This window comes from Spodoptera frugiperda, chromosome 7 (assembly GCF_023101765.2).
Source record: "Spodoptera frugiperda isolate SF20-4 chromosome 7, AGI-APGP_CSIRO_Sfru_2.0, whole genome shotgun sequence".
NCBI classification, from domain to species: Eukaryota; Metazoa; Arthropoda; class Insecta; order Lepidoptera; family Noctuidae; genus Spodoptera; species Spodoptera frugiperda.
In genome coordinates, this window is record NC_064218.1 from 11,803,839 (window position 1) to 11,818,886 (window position 15,048).

General features: G+C 36.6%; 1 protein-coding gene across 2 annotated transcripts; it reads left to right on the forward strand.

The window, feature by feature from the left end:
* Window positions 1-434: 434 nt before the first annotated feature.
* Window positions 435-6,090, forward strand: LOC118265974 (collagen alpha-1(I) chain). Of its 2 annotated transcripts, XM_050695106.1 has the most exons (4): window positions 435-571; window positions 1,016-1,364; window positions 1,437-2,051; window positions 4,228-6,090. In XM_050695106.1, the coding sequence occupies exons 1-4, from the start codon at window positions 563-565 to the stop codon at window positions 5,913-5,915; spliced, it is 2,661 nt and encodes an 886-aa protein (XP_050551063.1). In that variant the 5' UTR covers window positions 435-562; the 3' UTR covers window positions 5,916-6,090. The 2 variants fall into 2 exon arrangements, with proteins under 2 accessions (XP_050551063.1, XP_035435183.2); XM_035579290.2 differs by having other exon boundaries at window positions 1,016-2,051.
* Window positions 6,091-15,048: the final 8,958 nt, after the last annotated feature.

Genomic DNA, 15,048 nt, shown 5'->3' on the forward strand with positions numbered 1-15,048 from the left:
ACAGGCATCTTGTGTAACGAATATACCTGAAAAACTAATTTTATTGATATTATTGTATTTCAAACAACAGAAAATAAACTAGCTGTCTCATCTTTGTTGCCGTGGGATTTTACTTAGTTATATCATATTGGTTTACTTGATCAATTTTAAAATGAAAATTAATTTTACGACCTATTGATAAAATTACATATTTTTTATATTTTGTATATTTGTAATAAGGAACCCTAACGCATCCACCTACGCGACCATCTCCCACAAACCACGCGGATCTCCAATTTTAAAATAAACAAAGTAAATCCATCCATACATGGGCCACACACGCACACACGCTCACAGTAATTAGAGTATCAGTAATATTGATCGAGTTATTGAGTAATACTGAGTACACACACACAGACATACCATGTGGAATCTTCACTATTAGTACTGTCAAAGGTTAGCTCCGTGAGTACAATTTTGAGTAACTTAGCATGGTGAACGAATTAACTTCATATAAATAGGATGCAGTTACTCCGATATGCACATTCAGTGATCATCCCGTGGTAACACAACAGCTTTTGACATGAAGCTGGTAATAATATATTCTATCAATTAATATTTATTTATTATATTTATTTTATAAAGTTTAAAAAATAAATTATATTTTTTTATATAAATAAAAATAATAATTAAAAAAATCGTTTTAAAAATATATTTAAATTATTTTTCAGTGTGTAATTTCGAAATCGAATAAACGTGGATTGCAGTGAAAGTTTTTGAAATTACGAAATTTTTCATAGTGACAACTGACTGATAGGTTCAGTTGAACTTATTTTAAAATTAAACTCTGACCTCAATCAAGTTGTGTTTTGTAAACTAGATGCCCCGTTTCTCCATCAAGGGCTTCCCTTTCTAACTGTGACTCAATATTATACAATTTATGACAAATCTGTGGCTTCAAACCGTTTTACTTGAACTCATAACCTCCCATTACCCACGTCTAACGAGTCTAATTATATTAATTTTGTGTTTTCAGCTAATCATTCTATCGGTGCTGGCGTGCAGCTATGCTGACAAGTTAGACAGGACGTACTTGCCTCCTGCAAGTGCTGGAACTGCTGGTGGAAGCCCTGGAGCTTTAACTGCCCCTAACGAGCCTGGATTTGACCTTCCTAAAGGTCCTTCTTCATTTGGCCAACCTACTCCCTCCGGATCTGCTGGATTTGGCCAGCCTAACGCTGGAAAATCTGGATTTGGTCAGCCTGCTCCTCAGTACGGTGCCCCTACTGGTGGTGCTGCTGCTCCTAGCCAAGGTCCCTCTGGATTTAGCCAGTCTACCTCTCAGTTTGGTGCTCCTTCTGGATCAGGCTCATCGCCTGCTCAAGGTCCTTCTGGATTTAGCCAGCCTGCTTCCCAATACGGTGCTCCTTCTGGCTCCGGCTCAGCACCCGCTCAAGGCCCCTCTGGATTTAGCCAGCCTGCTTCCCAATACGGTGCTCCTTCTGGCTCCGGCTCAGCACCCGCTCAAGGCCCCTCTGGATTCAGCCAACCTGCTTCCCAATACGGTGCACCTTCTGGATCAGGCTCAGCTCCTGCCCAAGGTCCCTCAGGATTCGGACCCTCAGCCAATGCTGGCCAGCAGACATTTCAGTTTGGGGCTCCTGCTGGTGGCCCAGTTGCTGGACAGAATGCAGGATTAGGCTTCGGAGCTCAAGATGTGAATGCGTACTCTGGCCAGGCTCAACCTGAGCGTGAACGTGCTTCGATCGACAGGAACGCTGAAATCTTAAGATACGAAAACCAGAATGATGGTGAAACCTTCTCATACGCCTTTGAGACTTCGAACGGAATTTCTGCTGAAGAATCTGGTGTTGCTACCAACGGTGTGCAGGCTCAGGGTGGCTTCGCTTACACTGGTGACGATGGCCAGGAGTACAGAATCACTTACACTGCTGACGAGAACGGCTACCAGCCTCAGGGAGACCATCTGCCTACTCCTCATCCCATTCCTGAAGAGATCCTGAAGTCTATTGAAGAGAACGCGAGGGCTGCTGCTGCCGGCACACAAGAAGGTAAGACTATGTCATTCTTATAACACTACACATTTGATCTTTACAATAATGTTATTTTAACTCTTGCCTTTTGTTAGATGGGTCTTATAACATAACTAGTGAAAATCAGGTATTTACCAGGCATGTGCACTATTGTCTACCCTTAATGAATGCTAAGGCGTGATGTTACAAAGTCTTTCAATCAATTTAAGAGCATAAACACACAAATTTACAAAAATAAATTAGTACTGATAAAAGATAACTATAAAATAAACACAATCAAAGGCGATGTGGTCACATTTGTGTGAATTTTTCATTGTTGTCCTAATAAGTGATTGAGTGATAATGAAATTTATTGCGCTTTGATAAAAGGCTCCGATCTATTTCTTGTAGCAACCGCGGCTATTGTAAACATCGTGGGTCCTATTGTAACTATTGTAGTTTTGCATACAGTTGGGTAATAGATATTATATTGGCAGATTTTTACTCACACATTTTTATATAAACTTAAAAGTGATTTAATCTAATCCTTTAGTTAATGCTTACTTAAAATAAGTCAAGTTATGGAAAGTATCTCAAAAAAGTCTTCGTTTTTCGTCATCTAAAAAAAGTTTTGTTCAAACTAAAGTTCCACAATGAAGGGTAGTATGTATTACATTTAAAGTAATATAGAAGCTTGTGCTACTCTCTGAAATGCATGTATTTCAGAGATTCGGCAGAAGATTTTCATGTTTATTATAGTTCATACCACCCCATAGTCATATTTCATAGCATATACATCTGAATGACAATAACAAAATAACTTAAACTTCACTTTACCAAACTCAATAATCGAACCCGAGACTATTCAGCAGTTGTGACTACAACCACTCAACCGATGTCACAAGGTCATTCAAAATATAAAGTAATAGGCCTCATCCATGTCACTAATAACATAACTGGCATACGTGGGCGTATACCTTTGCCCAAAGTAAAAAAAAATAACACGCAAGACGCGCAGACAACAGCTCATCAAGATACCCTAAACTGAGATTCACTTAATGGACTTTCAATCTTATCACTTTAAACATAAAGTTGAAAATCAATAGCTTGATGATGCTACACTAACATGTCGCAACCAAGAAAATAATGGTGAACGTGAACTTCAATTATTTTAAAGTTTTCGTGAGACATTATTACAATTTATTTAGATAGTCGTGTCATGTGATATACTCTGTTACACATCGTGCCATAAAAACCAGTTAATCATGACCTCGCTTTGTACCACGTCTCCGTACATTCGAAGACCAATTTATACTGGTTGTCTAGCTTCATATGTAATCGCGTGTACATGACTGACATTGACTACTAACCAATTTACTTCATTTAATGTTAAGTAACGAATTTAAATACCGACATTAAGTTTTAATAGCAATAACACACCTTTGAACTGTATTTTTAGTACATTATGAGTATTGCTCCTATAGATGAGTTCTTTGAAGCGTAAATAGTTGTAACGTGTTGTAAGAATATAACAGATATTATGTATTGATGGAAGGGTCACCTGTTTTAATAGAAATATTAAGTTTTAATAACAGTTTTGGTTTGTTTATATTGAGGCAAAATAACAAACTACATCTCAGTCAACATCTTAAAGGTGTTCATTATTATTATTAAATTAGTGTAAAGACGCATTTATTTAGTTATTTGTATATTGGGATTTTTGTATCTAGAGATAGTTAGTAGGCTACATAGATTGCCTAGTGGGTTACTGTAGCTCTGGCTCGAATAGCAGGAGTAGGAACGGGGTGGTTTTTAGTCAGTAAGAGTCTGACACTCCCTCTTGCCTCACCCAAGGCAGTAGATAGAATTCATTGGATGACTTTCCCCTTAAAAAAAAAGACTAGGCAGTTGTATAATATTTGTGACAATGCGGGTGTAAGGCTTGCACGTATATTGCAATATAAAGTCGATTTTTGACCAACATTAATGAAGATAATTATTGCATACATACTTTTGTAATTATGAAAACGAATTAATGTGTCCGTAGTTTTAAATGTATAGCAATTAAATATTAAGCCACATACTACGTTCACTAGTAAGGCAATATTAACATTTTATAATTATTCCATATCTTCTGTGGCATTTATTGACCATTCCTCGTAATTGGTTTACTATTGACAACTGCCAACTGACAATTTATTTTAATGCTTTCTAGGTGCTTACAACCCTGACGAAGATTCTGGACCCTCATCCCAGCAATACTACGGTGGAGCTTCTCCAGCATACCAGGCTCAAGGTCAACCCGGCCAGTCTCCTTCTCAGTACGCCGCTCCTGCTCAATCTGGACCTGCTGGATCCTCAGCTCCTCAAGATGTCTCTTCTCAACGTGGACAAGGACCTACATCTCAATACGGTGCTCCTGCCCAATCACCTGCTTCCCAGTACGGAGCTCCATCTCAATCCGGACCTGTCTCCTCGGGTCCTCAAGGCTTCTCGGCTCCACGTGGCCAAGCTGCTCAGGGACCTTCTCAATATGATTCTCCAACTCAGTCTGGACCTGCTGGTCCTTCTGGCTCTGGATTCCAAACTGCCCGTGGTCAAGCTGCCGCTCCTTCTTCATCCGGACCTCAAGGTTCTTCTCAATTCGGTGCCTCTGCTGCTCCCTCTGGTTCCGCTGGAGCTTCCCAAGGTGGTCGTGACTCAGGTTATTCGTACAACGCTCCCAGTGCCGCTCCATCTGGATCTCAGGGCTTCCCATCTCAAGGAACTCAGGCTTCAGCTAACCAATACAACGCCCCAGCACCTACTCGTACTCCATTCGGATCAAGCAGACCATCTGGCTCCCAAGGTTTCCCAGCCCAACGTGCTCCAGTTAACCAATACAATGCTCCTGCGTCTTCTGAGCCCTCCGCACCCCAAGATTATTCGTCCCAGGGCAGCAAAGCTCCCGCTTCTGCGTTTGGTGGTTCTTCATCTTCACCTTCTGGTTCTGCCAGACCTTCCAGGCCCCAAGGTTTCTCATCTCAACCTGCCGGAAATCAAGGCTCTCCTTTCGCTGCTGCTGGACTGTCAGGAAACAACGGACCTACTCGTGCTGGAACACAAGGACAGTCAGCTCAAGGAGGAGATGATGGATATGAATACAACAGGCCTCAGGCCCAGTTTGGCAGACCTAACCAGCCCGGACAGTTTGGCCAGTCGGCTCCAACTCAGGGACCCGCTTACTCCAGACCTCAAGGATTTGGTCCATCCAGACCTGCTGGTTCTGCACAACCTGGTCAGTCTCCCACTTTCGGTAATGCCCCTACCTCAAGCTTCGGACCATCATCTGACCCCGCTGCCCCTGCTTCTGGACCTTCATCCTCCTCTCAAGGCGCAAGATTCCCTGTAGCATCTAACGATCAAGGCTATCCTAGAGGCCCAGCTGGCTCACTCTCTGGTAATGCCCCATCTAACGCGGCACCTAGTCTCAATGGTCAAGGTTCTCCTTTCAGGCCAACTGGATCTGGTAACCAATACACACCTAGCACTAACTCTTTCGGTGCTCCTAAGCCCAATGGAGCCGCTGGTCCAGTATCTGGTTCCAACGCTCAGGGACCTTTCGGATCTCAACGCCCAAGCTCTGCTATGTCCGATGCTGGTTACGAATACAACCGCCCTGGTGCGCAGGGATCTCAAGCTGGTCCTGCTCAGGGTACCCAAGGAGGTTTTGGTCCCGTTGGACAAAACAGGCCTGGAGTTTCTGGTTCCCAACCTAGCTTTGGTGCCGTAGGTCAAAACAGGCCTGGTCAAGCCGGCCCTCAGTCTAGCTTCGGGCCTTCTGGACAGGACAAACCTGGACAGACCTTCGGAGGACCTCGCCAGCCCCCAAGCTTCAGCCCTGAAGAAGGATACAGATACTAAACCAAGGATAGATTAATTAATTTATGATAAGTAAACAAGCAAATAGACAAAACCGAAAAAAAAAAACTTCGCATTACGCTTAAAATATTTTGTACATATTTATAAGAGATGTATAGAATATAACGGAGTCACTATGTGATCGAAATGTAAATTAAATAAACTACGCAAAACTTAATATATCTAGTTTTATTATGTTTTAATTTTCCTATTATAAAATAACTTTATGAAGTTACCAAGAACGGAACCATTTAAAGATCAAATTCCTCATTAAGATAATTGCTTGATTTCCCTGTTTTCCAAGTATAATAAAATTATTGATTAAGATGACACATGAATTTAATCAGCTTAGATATTATGAAATTACTCAAGATGAACACAGAAACTAAAGTTACTAGCTAATAAAAAAATATACTAAAAAAATTGATACCAGTTAAATAAACATTTCAGTGTACAGTAACTAAATAGTACTACAGTAAATAAGTTACTAAGTCGAAATGTATAATTTTCGATTCAAATAAAATTCAATTGTCTTGTGATGAAATGAAAAACTCCAATAAAATATTAAAAATCTACATTCATAGCTCTAACTCCCATACTGTAAGATAATTTGTATTACGCTTTTGTTTGTTTAATTGTATTGTGTAATTTGTTTATTTATCTGTTTGAATACATATCAATTTACAGTTAAACATTTGCGTTTCCAAGACATAGGGTTTGCCCTATGTGTTTATTCTATTAGACAATAATCTACATAATATTGGCCTTTGTTCAGCAGAAGATGTCTTACTAGTCAATATGATGGATTATTCAAACGAGCTGACCCGTCACCTGATGGTAAGCAATCAGCGCCGCCCATGGACACCAGAGGAGTCCTGTTTACTGTAGTAACGACTAACAACCCAAAAGCACTATTATATACAGAAACCCGTATATAAATTTGAAAAAAACTCTACAGCAAATATAATTGGTAGTAAAGTAAATTAAAGTAAAATAATGTGTGAACTGTTCACGTTTAGAAACAGTGCGCTTGCGTCATTTCCAGAGTACGGGCAAGTCGTGCGGAGATGGTGCACTGTAGTGGCGATGGTGAAGATTGCCCACGAACTTGTATTTTGTATACGACGGTACGACTTTATGTTTTATGGATTGTTGGATATAGTTGATGTAAGCCTTATTGTTTGCATTAGGAATGTTGTATGAGAGTGTAGGAAGAATTATTTTGTAATAAATAAAAAAAAATGTATTTATGATGCGGTAACGACTTTTTACCTTGTTGGCAAGGTGATCGTTAATGTGTTTGTGTGAAAAAATACATCTTAATATTTTAAGATTTTAATTTAGAAAGCCACATTATTTAATTAAAAAGTTAAAAATACTAACAATACTTTAAGGTCTTGAAAGTTGACATCTTATGACAGTATCCTAACGGAAAATAGTAAATGTGAGAAATTCTATAACCTTGATCGTTAGCATATATAGTTATTTAAATAATACCACTTTTACCTACAGCTTATTTTTAACGACCATCATATTTTTTTTTATTATTCAAAAAGTAAAATATTCTGGCCAGTATCCCTCAAGCCGACTGTATAGTTAAATCTTAAAAGGTAATTGTGTAAAGGCGCACTAATAACAGTGATCACGCTATCGACTGTGACGTTGATTGCACAGATATGAACACTCTTAGGGCCTCGACACACTGAGCAAATAAGGGTTTTATTTTTATAATAATTATCGTGAGACATACTAAATTAATTAACTAAAAATCACAAAATTATTCACTCTCGAAAATTTATGGAGAAAAGCTCTACTAGTTTCGAGTCATAGGGGGACTCTTTATTATGAGTAGCGTGCGTATACCTATAGCCTATAGCCAGTAGGCTGCGCCTATCTACGCTGCACGTGATTTTTAGTAAATTAAATAAGGGTTTTATTTTAATGTGACATTTTTTTAAATTAAACATTGTAAAAAGTCGTGCTTGTTCAATGGGAATTTTTCATTTTATTATTCACTTTGTAGGTTACTTGTAGTCAGTGAAGTTTGTAACGTAGTCATATCAAGTACCAAAACTGATAAATGATGGTGGTGGTGAAATGTCATTTTTGTCAATCTGCTTGAATTTTCTTACTATTCGATTTACTATGTATTCATAATGCCGGCATTCTGTAATTAAATGTAGGTAGTGTCTTTGATGTTTAGTAGTTTTAGACTGTGATGAAGGTGTTTCGGTATAACGTCTTTGAGTTCGGTATATTTGTGGACTTTTTCAGTTATTGTTTTAGTTATATTGTGAGTATTAGGGACGGCGATATCTTAATGATATACTATTATTATGTTTTGAAACCCAGTTGTTATCATAAATTCAAAATATTTTGACATAAGTAAATAATTATCTTTAACTAACAAATTCGCTCAGTGTAACCATACCCTAACAGTCGTAACCCGTACATCCCACGTTGTATCGAATGATAATAATACACGAACACAAAACCTGTGCTTTGAGCTCCGAACATGTTACTGTGAGAGTACACACCTACTACATGGTGCTATACATTATATTAGGGCCGTGTTGGGTTAAATGTGAGTTTATAGTCATTTAAGATTATAGCTATACGAGTATGTATTATTTAATATTTTGAGTGTGTAAGAAATGAGTAATGAATATGAATGATGATTTTTTTTTGAGCGGGTATGTTATTAATGACTTCTCCAGCTTTTGGCGTGGCGAGAAGGAGAGTCAGACTCTTACTGGCTAAAAACCCGTTACTACTCCTGCTTTTTGAGCTGGAGCCCACATTCCCAGCCCCAGCATTCTTTTTGTATTTATAATGTTCAAATCTGATGTGTTAATTAAGATATTTATAAGGTACAATAGGACCGTCATGTACCTACTTATGTACAAAAGTTTCTAACTAAATAAAGAAAAAAATAACTTAAGTACGGTACTATATTTACTTGATTTCAATCTATCCTTTCTCCATTTATATTTTTTTCAGATTAATGTTTTCAAATGATTCTCTTATTCATTATCCATACCTTCCAAAGCAAGTCAGTATCACAAGTGCGAATACCAGGCAAGGCGTTTCGGGGTCCATACCCAGGTCAGGCAAAGTATTGCTGGGATTTTTTCAAAAAAATCCATGTAGTCTGGAGTTGTACCCAGTATTATGGCAATAGGCTCATCCCTTTACATACATTATTACATTAGACTTATTACACAAATGCTGAAAAAGTACATTGTACAGTGACATTACATCACGTAACATGCACCTTTGCCTACCCCTTCGGGAATAAAAGGCGTCACGATACATGTATGTAATTCATCCGCGCACCAGTTGTAGCGAGCATAGCAAGTTTAAGAATGATAAGTTTGTCCGCTGTAGTTGCTTATATACCATCTGTCGGTGTTACGAAAATTGTACTAAAGGCGTTTACATCATAAACTCGTATGCGTGATGTAAGTAATATCCTTGTGTAGGATATGTTGAATAGGATCACGTGTAGAGTAGATTCTCTTTGTGCTCGTAATTCATTCTATGAAATGAGAGGGATTTTTGAAATGTGTGTTGATGAAAATCTAAATAATATCGTAGAACGAAATAATAGTATCCATCCATTGACTAACTTTGAGATCCAAACTGAAATGGGGCGTAATGCCTTACATCTCGACTCGTGAGAGTCGGTATTTCACAGTCCTCCTGCCCTGAGATCTTTAAAAGAGGAGGAAGAGGAGGATCGAAACTTTATTTAAGATGGTAGTTGTATGAATTTGCCCGCGCGAGCTTTCGTATGATCAGCTGTTAGCAGCGAGGCGCCAGCGCCCGCGTTATCGAAAGACTAGTAGATATTTTGGAAAATAAGGCGCGTGTGCTAATGAAAATTTTGTTAAAAATAAAACTAATCAGTATACAAAAATGTTTCTCTGGGAAAGTTGTTAGTAATAATGAGTACAATGACGAGCTAATCTCTGGAACTACTGGTCCGATTTAAATAATTATTTTTGTGTTGGATACTCAATTTATTGAGGAAGGTTATAGACTATAACATCACGCTACGACCAACAAGAGTAGAGCAGAGAGGGTGAAACCGGTATCAATAATTATTATGAAAAACAACAAAACATTGCTCAAACATTTTCAATTTGTACACAAGATCACATACAAAACCTCCAAATAATGGTCACCCATTAAGGTGTGATCTCTATTTATCTAACGAAGATGAAATCATTAGGCCGGTATTGGGCAACGGTACCTCTGGGCGGTCCCATCCGTCACTCGTGCAATACAGACCTATCACGTTTTGCTGTAGGGGGATCTTAGGAAGGATGAGCTTCTGCTTTCAATGAAGAATTTGAAATAAATTCATTCATTGCATTTTGTTTGCGGTTCGCTGATTTTATTAATTATTTTTGTGTTTAATATTTTGTAGAAGGGAAGCAAGAATGAAGGTTTCTTAGCAGTTGCTGTTTCATTTGTTATGTACAATATTATGCTTGCTATAATAAACTTTTATTGTATTTGATAATCTTAATTAATGTTATCAACCTATAATTTTAATATAATTACAAAGGTTTTATAAAAATGTTAAATATAAATGTTATAATTATAAATTATTTTAAAACAATTTAAAACAATGTTTGTATTATTATATAAGTAGATTAAGTATATTTGCGGTGCCCAATAGGGCCCGTAGTTGTAACATTTTAGGTACAGTATTCAAATTGTAAACCACACTGTACACAATGAAAGCGATAAAATGATTTGATTTGATTTGAACTTGAAGTTATTGTATTTATTTGTTTAGTTATACTTTACTGTACATCACATAAACACATAGGACAAAAAAGCGTAGTGTACAATGAATGGCTGGTAATACATGGTGTACAAAGTAATTACGCTGTCTTTATAAATACAATATTTACTACTTACTTGTTTTCATTGACGGGGCGGAAAATCTAGTGCGACTTTAGAAGATCCTTTAAAAGTCGCTCTAGATTTTTGGGGGCAAAGATGTGTGTGAGATTTTTACCTTATTGAAACTTCCCCGACGGCCACCGTTATCCTTTATTTGAGTATTTTCTCTCCTTTTTAACGTAAACTTCATTTTAAATGAATCGGCAAAATAATGGAACTATAAAAAATATACCATCAATAAGAAATGACATAGAAGCAGTAAGCTGTCTAAGATTTATATCTCATTAGCGTACTGTAACCAAAATATAAGTTTAAGCTGTAAACAATCTCAAATCAAATATTTATAGGTCACACAGATTTATGTCGCGATGCGGGAATTGAACCCGCGACCCTGATCTCTGAAAACGGATTTGAATGCACTATTTAGGTCACCGCGGTGTACTAGATTTGTATCGATAGACTCTTAACTTAGAATTCGTAATTAAAGTTTTGAAATTAATTAAACCTTTTTTAATAGTAATACTTGTAACTACTCATTATAACCAGGACTACTAAACTTTATGTTCCTCGTTGGTCGAGCGGTCGTATTACTGGGCTTTTTTTCAAAAATTTTCACAGTAGTAGCATAAAACCTGGAACTGTGCCCAGTGCATGGCAATAAGCTCACCCCCTTTTACATATGGGACGTATAACACAAATGGTGATAAGTGGGCCCCTTATACCTTGTAGAAACTGCGTGTGTCGGGGAATGCTGATTATGAATATGAGTTTCTGCATGGCTTGAAACTAGTCAACTTCCTCGTCAAACAGTTTCACGTAATAATTAATTAAGTATGTCTCACGAAAGTTATAATAAGGTATTATAGTAATGTTTGACTGATTTTCCATATCTTAAACCTACAAATATACAATCCTATATATTGAATTTTCAACATTTTGAGCTACTCATTTACCGTACTTACAGATCATATTTATAACATATGCACTTAAACTATAATTACGTGTATTAAAATAAAAATACCAATTAATTCACATTACATTACCTAAGTATCAGACAACATCATTAATTACTTTAATTGAATTCGAAGTAAAACTTGAACTGAATTAACCTTTAGGAGCATGATCCAAAAAATCGATACATTTCGTAAAAACCAATTACTACATACAAGTTCACATGTGGAATATTAAATACGGTTATAAATCGATATAAATACGTTTATTATTTAGTCGATAATATTTGGCAAAACTTAATTAATCACGATTCGGTTCACTATCACTGCGATCATCGGAAGCCGATCCATATTGTAAGGTCATGTTTATAGTGTAGGGTGACTGTGTAGTGAGGTTTTATTTGAGGATATGAAAGATTTTATTTTGGAATAGAAAAGAATGAGCTTTTAAGAATATTTAACAAATATTAAATTTTCTCTTCTCAGAATAAATAAATGTGAGCCACGATTCAACACGAATGAGTCGGCTCAACCGGAGTGATGCCACGGCCTACAGAAAACTGACGTGAAACAACGCTCACGTTGTGTTTCGTTATTTAAGTAAGGGCCTCCAATAATGGAGGCCCTTACTTAACTTCCCAAACTTCCCAATCCTCGATTGCCTAACAACCTCACCAAAAAGGCCGACAACCCATTTGTACCGCCTCTAGTGATTCGGGTATGCATGGGCGGCGGCGACTGCTTAACCCGGCGTCATGGGGGTTGGGTCTGTGCGACCCACCACATTTTATTTCGCTTGTAGTTCGGTTACTATGCGTGTGACGTTGCTGCTCTTCTCAATAGCTGGAGCTGTTGAAATGTCCTATACGTCGCAAGCTACACGTTCGTCGAGCCACGGCCGCAGTGAGAGATACAGGTGCACAAAGTTAAAAAAGGTACGTGAGACCCATCCCCGCAGTCGGTGTAACAATTTCGTGCCACTTTGTATACATATTGTTTCACTTATTATCTGTGTTTTTATCATTTTTATTTTTTATTTTTATGGTTATTTACAATTGTAGCTGGTTATAAAAAGTTCAATGTATTTTATTTGTATTTTTTGTAGGTACTTAGTAAAAAATGGACCGTGAAGGGGCTGAACGACAGCGTATTCTGGCAATTTTACAAGAGTCTAACTGTGATACTGAGTTGTCACACCAGGATGTGTGTGACGAAGAAGATCACTTGAGTGAGCGTAGTATTTCAATTGACACAGAACAGGATATCTCAGAGTCTGATAATGATGATATTCCACTGTCTATTCGATTGCAATATATCTGCGTAGAACATATAGTACCTTTCTGTGCTGACTGTACCAAAGATAATGATTCCAAATGATTAATTGTTTATTTTTATTTATTTAGTTACCTACAAAAAAGTGCCATTAATTTTTGAGACTGATTGTTAATTAATAATAATATAATTACATTTACGTAGAAGAGAAAATGTTTGTTGATAATTTTAGTTCTTTTTTTTAAATGTTATTATATATAATTAAAACATAATATAACATAACATTTGTGTTTTATTAAATCACACAAATACCCAAAAATATAAACACGCATAAAAATAGTCTTTGTTATATATAAATTTATTGAAATAATTTCGATATTATGAACGGGTCGGTGAGACCCACCCCAACGTCCGTGTAACACTTTTCCACCCCCATGACGCCGGGTTAATATTTGGTGATACGTCAGCTCGTTTACCGGCTTATACCACAAAAAATCGGTAAAAGTGCAAACTATATACGTATATACAATTAGGAAATATTGCCCTTGATTATTGTAACAATCGATCTAGTATCACATTCCTTCACGTTACCTTACTACATTCCATTCTAATCTTGCACTATTCGAGATGACATACTATCTTTTCATAAAGTATATATTTACAATAGTAACAATACACCATAGATTGTGATACATTAAGATATCAAATGTTTTAAAAATTAAACCAATTAAATACAATAGAAAAAGTAGTTTTGTTTTTTCTTATTAGACAATATATCGTACATATCGTGTTTCACATATTAGTACCGTACTTTTACCCATACAGACTATGTCTAATGCGACAAAGTAACTTAACATAAAATAAACTATACTTTTGTATAATTCTTTCCTAACACCAATAAAATCTTCAAAACGTTCATTAAACAGAATTACACAAAAACATTAAAATAATAGTTTATTTATAAACCCCATAATTATTTAACAATTACCATTATTCACTATTGTTATGTAATTACCGCGTAATTTATATAAAAGACGTAATATATCACATTTCAATTATGTAACAAAATTATTATGTTTTATGATGTGTTTGAACTTGATTTATAAACGTCTAATAATAATAAATAACTTCGTCCTCCAAATTAAATGAAATAATTATAGTTTAACTATTATTCTCACTTTACAAAATTATACATCGGTTAATGGACTGTAAAATAGTCAAATTTATTTTATTGTTAATATTATGAATAATTCATTTAAATTGTTGTTTCGGGTCTGGGTGTCATGTGTATGTGAACTTGTATGTTTATAAACGCACCCTGTGTCGTACAGGAGAAAATCCTAGAGTGGGGTAACGTTTTTTTTAAAGAAAAAAAAAGAGAATAAAAATCAGAAAGTCATAGACACCCTACAAGAGAATCTCTCATTGGAATTTGTATGCGGGCAAGGTCGAGTATTGATGCGCGATCGAGACTAAGTGTCCGTATGTACGTATGTACGGTAATACGGCCATTCAAAGAGGATTTGTATGCCAAGCTCAGTATGTGAGAGGGAACCAATACAGAGCTTTTGATTTTGAGCTTTTAAAAAATGAACAAAGTTGAATTTTTTGTTGCCATATTAAGCGTTAAGAGTTAAAACAAAATTAATCCAATATAAGTTTTTAAACTAACACTAGAATTGGAACTTGAAACGCGATATGTACCATGTTTTTCAATTTCTATGAGTTTCCGATATTTATTTATCATTTCATCCATGATCAAGCACGCTTAAAACAGTGCCGAAATATCGGAAACTCATAGAAATTGAAAAACATGGTAAATATCCCGTTTCAGGTTCCAATTCTAGGATTATTCCAATATCTCAAATCCAGATTATTCTAGATAAAATCCATTGTTATATCCAAAATCCAGGTTTTCCTAGATATTTTAAGTAAGAATCGTAGAAGGCGTTGCACAGTTCCCATTTGGAGCGGGAGCTATGGGTGCTTTTACATCA

Bases quoted from the DNA above. Each gene is read 5' to 3' on its own strand.
- LOC118265974 (XM_035579290.2), top strand. The intron at 2,052-4,227 runs GTAAGACTATGT...AATGCTTTCTAG, and splicing joins TGCTGCCGGCACACAAGAAG to GTGCTTACAACCCTGACGAA.